Here is a 9533-nt window from a genome sequence, read left to right on the forward strand (position 1 = left end):
TTAGTTTTATGTCTTGGGTGCACGGTACCCAAAAATAGTCGAAAACCCCATTATATCTCGGACATATATATAAGCTTGTAGTAGTTAATTAAAGATCCCTTGTGGCATAGGGGAAGCGAAAGGGGAGGATGCAGTGGTACTTCGTCGCTTCTCTTCTCACTCTCCTCACTAGCTCCCAGGTAATAATCCAGGAAAACAGAAACCCTAATAATTTCTCTACCATCTCTCCTCTCCTTATCTCTTGCCTTCTTCTTCTAGTCGAAAGCATTTCCTTTTATTTCTATCGAGGAACTAAGTTAACTAATTCTTCAGATCCGGTTCGATTCCTGTATTCCTGTAACAAGCACTTTGGGATATGATTTCATACCGATCGATACTATTTTTACGTAATATGCTATCAAGAATCCAAAATCGCTTTCCATTTTGCACTTATTGGTGAGATTTGAGTAGTTACCGTTCGATTTCTTTGCATAGATTGGTTCTGACCTCTATTCACCGTAGAAATGCCAGTTAATTTTTTGATTGCCAAGTTTCTAATACGAGTAGTATAAATCCATCATCCATACATACCATCTCCGTATTCCTTGACTCGGACGACATAACTGCAAACAACTCGTGAGACATGATCTTTACCAATTCCTTCTCATTTTTGACCACCATCGATTGAAACATCCATCTTAACACTTTTATCATAAGCTATCGTAGCCGTTTGTCAAAAAGCAATTTCGCCGTATTCTGAAAGGTCAGAGCCTCGCAGAATCCCTCGTTTTGAAACTATTTTGCCATGTTCGATCCCTTTCATTTTTCAATAACTAACCTTCCTTTGTCTTTTCTATATATTGTTTTGTCTTCTGTGACATAGGCTGAACGTTATAGCTGCTCTAGTTCTTATGGTGTTAGACGATTCAAATGTGCTATTTTTGTTACGCACGCTTCCCTGTTTTACCACCTGTCTGATTCATACTTTGCCATCTCAAGAAATAAGAGTTTAACTGATTAATTGATTTGTATCTAGCTTTGCTTATTGGTTGTTTGCTAAATCTCTAGAATTACCTTAGGTACTTGTGAGTGCCGGAATTCTGATTGAATTAAGTACAAGAGGAATCATGAGCCGAACTTCTCTTAGAACATGTAAACGTTACATTTATTCGAAGTACATTGTTTCATTTTATTCCTCAAAGATTGCAAAAATTATGGAAACTGATGGTGGATAATCTCTCTTTTTGGTCTTACATTGCCAGTGTAGACTTAGTGGAAACAAATGTTAACCTAATGTATGTTCTCTCTTGCTTTTTCTTTCCTATAATCAGGGAATCTTGACAACACTTTCACAAAGTAATGGCAAATATAAGTACGATTACGCAACTGTCCCATTTCTTGCTGAAATCTTCAAGGTATTTCTTTCATATCAGGAGTCTTCCTTGTCTGTTCATAGCCTGATTTTTAGAAAGAACTAAAAGCACAGCATTTTAAGTAAAGATTTACTGGAACCTCAGAAGCAGTTTCGTTTTGTTTGAAAGTTAATTGTAACCTGGTGTTGCTGACATTATTTTCTTGCTTTTGAACTTCAGCTTCTGGTATCAGGTTTCCTTCTTTGGAAAGAGGGCCAGACATCTCCACCAAGAATGACTACAGAATGGAAGAGTGTTCGTCTCTTTCCAATCCCTTCAATCATTTACCTAGTCCACAACAATGTGCAGTTTGCTACCTTAACTTTTGTGGACCCATCAACATATCAGATAATGGGTAATCTGAAAATTGTCACAACAGGGATCTTATTCAGGTACAACTTTAGGGATTTTGAAGGGTCTCGATGAACCAAATAATTAGGTTCCAACCGAAGAATTCCTTTAGTGTTGGTTATCTGGTATTGTACCATGTATGGATACTAATTAGTTTATTAGGATATTAGTTCTTGATATAATTTCCGAGTTGTTGATTACTATGCAATTAGGTTGTTCCTAAGGAGGAAGCTGTCAAATCTGCAATGGATGGCCATTATTTTGTTAGCTCTTGGAACAACTACGAGCCAGGTTCGCTTGATGCAATGGAAACTCTTTTTTTTTTTTTTCCAGAAATGGAACTTGAGTTCCATCATACCATCATTATCTTACTTTTGGGGGCTAATGTTTATCAGGCTGTGGTTTTGTTGCTTATTTGTTAAGCATGAAATACTGCAAGCAAACAGATAATTGTTAGTGATTTTAGATATAAAGTTTCTTATGGCATTGTGGATGTTCATTATGTTTTATCTTGTCACATGGTGGCCTGTAGAAGTAGGAGAACAGATTTGGTTTGTTTCGCATGTTCAGATTTCAAAGTCCAAACATGTTAGGTTTGTACATGCAATTTTACATGTAGTTGATGATCGTGGCAGTTAATGCATTGTGCTCTATTCTGCATGTACAACTTCTATATATCAGTATATGATTTTTATATGCTAAGCTAAGTAATGTAGACCTTCTTATTTATTTAGTCCATAATTTCAGAATGATCTTATATCAATTATTTAAACATGCTTTCTGGTTTATATTCTGGAAAACAGATATTTATTTAATTCATTTTCTTTTGTTCTCAAAACTTCTGGAATGTCTGACCACTATGCTTTAACTGTGATTCATTTGGATCAAATGGACTAGTCTATGCTCCATCTGATGGCCTTTCGTTCTGCAAGGGGATTGGTTTCTGACAGCCATTATATCCATCATTCACCAACGCTTACTGGGTTAATGGAAATATGAAAAAGATGGAGCAAAACAAATGAGCTGACAAACAGAACCAAGCTTACTAACATTCCTCTGCTTTATGGGTAACTGTGAATCTCCAATCTACAGCCTTTTCTATGCAGCTTCTTTGTTATCAGTCATCTGTAACACACTCAAATTTGGCTCTGGAATATCCCATTCCACACCCCCATCCCTCTCCAAATCTCTGCATTTTACTGATAGATTTTTGGCTAACCTATCTACTGCAGAATCACAACCTAGGACACCACCTTTCTCAACCAAGCAATTGCCTTTGCTGGTTTGCCAGTGCTTGCTCATCTTTTTCTTTATTTGGTTATATCAATAACTTCATTACTATCTAAGATGGATGTAAACATATCAATCTAAGTGAAAACTTTTAGACATGGTCTTTGATGGGCCTTTCCTGAGGTCAAAATAGAGATCGCCAATGACACCTGCAATGTTGACCTAAGCTAATGCTAAGCTTGTGTCAAACTTAAGCTGAACTAACCTAGCACATTGTTGTTCATATCCTTCTTTAATTTTTCCTCAAGTTTTACCAAGACTTTCTTTTTTTAGTCTGTGTCTGTGTATCTATGGATCATGAAGAGAATGTCTGATTTTTCCATTCTAGACCAAGCTGCAATTTTGTTCTTTCAGTTTCAGGATGCTAAATGAAACCTAAATGTCATCTTGGTATCAACAGAGTTGTATTTTAAACGGTTTTTAGCATAGATGGAAGTTTGCAGCCTCTCCTTAGGGAATGTCCTTATTTTATATGCCTTGCCCTCTTACCTTGCTCTGTCCATTGCAATTAAATTGTAAATCTATATGTCCTTTTCAACTTAAAAGGAAATTGCACAAAAAATTTGCCAATAACACAAAACCAGGCTTCTAGAAATTGATTTTAAGTAGCATAGAAGGGACATTTACATATGTACATATCCATGTCAAACAAGTTATTATCAATGTTTCCTTAAGATAACTAATGCAAGTTGATGGAGCAATTCACACATCACGAAGGTAGTAACTTGATGTGGTTGCACAGTTGCTGCCCTAGCTGCATGCAAGCTCAGAATTAATTAGAGCATTCTTGTTTTCTTCTAGCTTCTCTCTCTCTCTCTCTCTCTCTCTCTCTCTCCATGTGTATGGTTGCACATCCACTCTGCTTAACATTTCCATTTCTTCAGCCACATGTCAAATATTAGTTGAGAAGACCATGATGGACATTATTGTGTTCCAATTGATGTTATGTATCATGAATTTTTTTAAATATAATTTGTCCAAAGAATTGTCGATGTTGCATTTCGAACAATGTTATTCATCTGAATTAAGTCAAATTTTTTGCACGTTACAACTTTCCTCAATTATTTACAGGAAATACTTTCTTGTTCTGATGCAGGTAAAGGGTTGTGGAGAGTCTTCATGTGACTCCCTTTTCTCAGCACCAATAGAGGGATACATGCTGGGGCTCTTGTCCGCCTGTCTTTCAGCTCTTGCTGGTGTTTATACAGAATATCTTATGAAGAAGAATAATGACAGCCTTTACTGGCAGAATGTTCAATTATACATGTAGGTACCTTATCTGCCCATCCAAAACTGTGGCATTCATTACTTGAGCTTTGAAATTTGTGCAATGTTTTCCTTTATACTAAAACAGTGTGTCAAATGTTGACATGGATCTGACTGGAACCAGATAGCTTCATTCAGGTCTTTAAAGAACCAAAGAAGTGATCTGAATCTATGATGTTAAATGTTCAAAACCACAACCTCAAATTAAGATAGGAAACTTTAAAATCATACCTTCCCCGACTTTCAGAAGGCCTATGCTGTGAAGACTTTCCTTTATTCTTAGGTATTAGAGTCAGCCAAAACTCCTCACTATCAAACTCATTTTGCCACTCTAAACTATTACACCCACTATGGTTTACCCACTCCGATCTCAATCTTGTCACAGTGATTCCTAATTATGGTTTTTTAATTGATGTCACCATCTTTCCTTCTTCGAGTGAAAGGAGGAAAAAAGGAGCGATAAGAAAGGCATACTGGTAGTTGTTCTTTTTCTTAAACTGAAAGTGTATTGATGTACAAGATGTCTCTTTGTTTGTACACAGACACAGAAGGGACCGCTCAAATGCATTAAAACTCCATAAGATCACCTTTAGATGACCTCTAGCAGCTGATTATTACAAGAAAATAAACAGCCAGATACAAAAATACTCCTCAAAAATATTAGTAGAAAAAAATCACAAACAGATCTCTAATCCCAACCCTGACATGAGAAAGGCACACATCTCTAGCTATATCAAAATTAAACATCTGGGCATAGTTCCTTCTCAAGCACTTATCCTCATTGTTTGTGCATGGCGGCTGATCCTTTGTTTAATTTACGTCAGGTTTGGTGCAATCTTTAACATGGCATGGCTTTTTTGGGAAGATTTTAGAGTTGGATTTGAGAAGGGGCTTTTGTGGCGCGCCTCTTTAATGGATACACAATTACGACATGGTTGGTTATATTAAATTTAGGATCTTCTGGATTGCTGGTGTCATGGTTGATGAAATATGCGGACAATATTGTCAAGGTAATGCTACCTTTTATCTTGTTTATCTTGGCCATCAATGTCTTTCCGTATGCCTTACTCCTATACCATCTCAATCTTTGTGATTTAAACTAACCAAAAACAAAAAATGCCTTTTTCCGGTTTCCTATACTTATATGCAGTTAAATTATTAAGACACTCTTATATTATATAATTTTCTTTTTGGGAATAACTTTTTGTAAATTTTGGTTGTTTTGGGTCAAAATTGAAAAATAATTGATTATGAGAGGGAAACTTGCCACACAATTAAGATGACCTGCGCTTGAAAATGTTGCAAGAGGTCATGGCCCTAGGAATCTGCAGATTTCATTCACAAATTCATTTGCTGAAATGATTGTAGTGAGAGATGAATACTCATGAATTTAATTGGACAAAGAAGGTGAAGGACAGTATGGTGTCGCTAACCAAGTTTACGAACTTCAGTGAGATTTTTGACCTATAAATCTAAACGGACAATTGGAGCTTTTCAATTACCAAAACAGATAGTTGGATTCCTGTACTCCAATAATGTTTTATTTTAGCTTGCACATATTTTCATACACATGCATTTGTTAAAGTGGAAAATCTGGTTTTGATTGCATCGCTGTCTGTATTTGACGACCTTCTAAAATTGAGCTTAAAAGTTGTCGAAGGGATTTGATTGTGCTCACAAGAGCCTGATAAGCAATGTGTTGGGAATACCATACATAGAGCTACTTTAAGAAAGTGGGCATATCTGTGCTTTGGTTGTTATGCCTTGTTATGAAACATAACTTTTGCCATTGTGTCTCATAATATGCTAAATTCATGTTGCATTCTTCATGTCAACTCCTCAAATTTCCAGGTCTATTCAACATCAATGGCAATGCTTCTAACAATGGTTTTATCAATATATCTTTTTAATATCAAGCCTACAGTGCAGGTATAAGCTTACTTTGATGTTGAGACAGTTCCCAATATTGTCATATGCATTCTAAGACCAGCTGTTCATACAACTCAGTGACCCATATGTTATTTATTTCTCTCAGCTTTTCTTGGGCATTGTGATCTGCATTATGTCGATACACATGTACTTTGCACCTGCAAATATGCTTGTAGACCTGCCAACAACATCAAAGGCGGCCTCTAACAGCTTGAGTGAAGTAGCTGTCAAGCGCACAACAGAATCGTGATTACTTATTGTTAGTTCTCTTGTTGGATGAACCAAAAATTTAGTGAAACAGTATCTCTTGATCCCGAATGGCGTTTTCCCAATATTTACAATCCACAAACATGAAGATTTTAGTGGCAACCAAAGGATTATGCAAGCTTCTGACCTCCAACCAAAAAAAAAAAAAAAGGGAAGGGATTCAGCAAACATGAATACTAGCATAAGAGACAAGCTGCTTTGAGACCACATTGGAAGCAAAACTTGAAACCGCAACATGCGCAGGTTTGCATAATGTCTCCAATAATGCAGCAGGTGCGATTCGTAGATATATCAGTATTAGACTCTGCACTGCTAGATTGACAATGCTGCTGATCTTCAAATTAGGAAATACTTGTATTTTTTTTCTTCAACTTTGGAACCTATTACTGTTGAATGACACAGCTGATTGTTGTGAAGAAGCTGGAACTGTATATGTTCACTGTTGCAGCTCCATTATTGCTGTAACATTCCATTATTTGTGAACTTTGAGTTTTGACCGGAGATAAATTGGTTCCCGTTGTTATTCAAAACTTTGAGCGAAAGCTACGTGACAAAAAAGAGATCCTCGTATGCCTATCTCGCCGTAAGTGGTTCAGGCTGAGCGCACTAACTTGATCTGAAATTTGGCTCCCGAGCCAAATTAGCTTCGGATGGTGCTAATATTTTTAGATGGTCGGGTCCGTTGTAGGGCTGGGCGGATTCAATTCTTTTATATTTATTGAGATTTGGCCCAATTCTGAAAAATCCATATCCTAACCCAAATGAAATTTGTGCCTTCGTTTAGCCCATATATGGGTCTAAAAGTAGTTTTCTGGCTAGGTTTTCGTCCGTCTTGACTCTCATCCCGTTGCGTCTTTATATATAAAGTTTAAGTAATGCTACTTTCATGTACATGAAAAGTAAAGTTCCTCGACATAATCTATCGGAGCATGATTGAGGGTTCGTCCAAAAGTAGTAGGATAGTGTATATTGTCTATCAGATTTGACTGTTTAGGAATAACTTTGTACTGGATACTAAAATTGTGCGTATGTGATGAGTGCTTGAGAGAACCTGTTGCTTAGCTGCGGAGTACTGTTACTTTAATATCGCTTGTTCGAGCTTTATTATCTTGAGTTCCTAGAATTTTTTTGCTGTATCTGCAGTAACTCGGAGAGTTCTGTTCATTTTCTAGAAGCCTCTTCCTTCGAAATTTGTCAAGGTCAACTTCGATAGCAGTGTCAGGTATGGTAGAAGTGGTTTGAGTTATATCATCTGAAATCATGATGCTAGGCTGTTGGCAGTGGGGGGCTCATAATTTTTTGAGTCGGTCATCTTCGGTGCAGAGCTTTGTGCCACTTGGACGGGCATCATCTGTGCGAGATAGAAGTTGCAAACTGAGGATCTTCATTGAGGATGATTTTGCTATAGTTATCGACTAGATTTAGGAAGAGACGAAGCATCTGGATGTTCACCTGCTTCTCTGCGATATCTAGAAGTTCCTTAGTCACTCTATCGTGATGACTGTTCGGCATATTTTTCGAGAGGCTAATAATTTAGCAGACTGAATTACTTTCTTTGTTGCCGAATATACTGGAGATTGGACCTAGTGTCAACTGTCAAGGTGACATTTGCATCCGAACTCTGAAAGATATTTTATATTTTGACTTTCTAGATTGTGCTCGCATTAGAACGGTGTGACCGTCCATTTGTACTAAAAAAAATAAATAAATAAAATTTCCTATCACACACTATAAGAGGTTTAGGATAACTTGCTTGGGTAATCGAATCTGGTGAAAATAGAATTTGAACTTAGATACGATGCAATTATTAATAAATTTTTGAAAAACTTGCAGGTTAATATCTTAGCCAGAGCCAATAGAAGGAGAGACCACCCACGCAAGCTCATCTACTTCGGGCAACACTAGAAAGGGAATTTAAGTTTTAAAAAATTGAAAGACAATAGTTTGAACCAAGCTTTTCAATTTACGTGTCAGGTGTGACAAACATTTAGCTGTTTTCATCCATTCTTTCTCTTCTTTAGAAAGATATCACGTCTCCGATCCGAGATTGTGAGTCGAAGGTCATGACAACCGCCGTATACTCATAAAATTTTTTTTTTATAAGCATGCAAGACTTCTCATCATGACATCATACACATAAAGTTAAATAAATTTCAGTCTTAATGATCAAACCTTAGTTTAAATAATAAATCAAAACTCAGTGTCCAAAAAAAAAATAATTGTCTGATAAAGTCAACACTTAAAATGAAAATTTTGCATCAATTCTAAGAAAAATCTTAAATCAAATAAACCAACTCCATCTCTAATCGCTCTCCCAACCGAATTTCGTATCACGCTAATTTTCTAGAATCTGTAAAGAAAATATAAACTCATCGTGAGCTAAATAGCCCAGTAAGCAGTGTATACCTTTATCTGAATAAATCAGGCAATAATACTGTACATATCATTTTACTGATAATAACAAAATCAATATGTAAATTCATGAATTTATAATTTAATTCATCACACTACCAATCATGTATAAAATTTTAATTCATCATAATTTCAAATTATACTTATCATCTTAAATTCATTAAATTTCTTAAGTTCTTCTTATCAACCATGAACTATGACCATATTTTCTTTGTGGCAGGGTTATAATACCGCGTATCTTCTTGCGGTAGGCTGCGAATCATCTGGCAGCAAAGTCCTTCGAAACCGCTGGTCTCTCTGGCAGTTTGTCGCTGGTCACTCTGGCGACATGTCGCTGGTCTCTCTGGCGACATAAACCCTCAGAACAAATCAATTGCCAACGTACATGCTCCCATTGGCGGGATACTTTACATAGTCAGGTTGTCAATTCATATCATCTTCTAATTCATATATTATTTTGAAAATAATATGAATAAGTGATATTTGAGTCAATCAATCATATCATTCTTTATGATCATACATCATCATAATAATTTTCAACAAATATTTTCAATCATAAATAATTTTCAACAATTATTTTTAATCATAATTAATTTCAACAAATATTTTCAATCACAAGCATGCCAT

General features: G+C 36.2%; 1 protein-coding gene across 1 annotated transcript; it reads left to right on the top strand.

The window, feature by feature from the left end:
• The first annotated feature begins 56 nt into the window (after positions 1 to 56).
• Positions 57 to 6969, top strand: LOC105047552 (CMP-sialic acid transporter 1). The gene is given in 9 exon segments (XM_010926518.4): positions 57 to 179; positions 1311 to 1394; positions 1572 to 1783; positions 1955 to 2033; positions 4129 to 4298; positions 5123 to 5196; positions 5199 to 5308; positions 6150 to 6227; positions 6334 to 6969. Coding segments are annotated over 9 exon segments (1002 nt in total). The 5' UTR covers positions 57 to 128; the 3' UTR covers positions 6478 to 6969.
• The last annotated feature ends 2564 nt before the right edge of the window (positions 6970 to 9533 follow it).

The sequence above is a fragment of the Elaeis guineensis genome, chromosome 6, assembly GCF_000442705.2.
Source record: "Elaeis guineensis isolate ETL-2024a chromosome 6, EG11, whole genome shotgun sequence".
Taxonomy (NCBI): Eukaryota; Viridiplantae; Streptophyta; class Magnoliopsida; order Arecales; family Arecaceae; genus Elaeis; species Elaeis guineensis.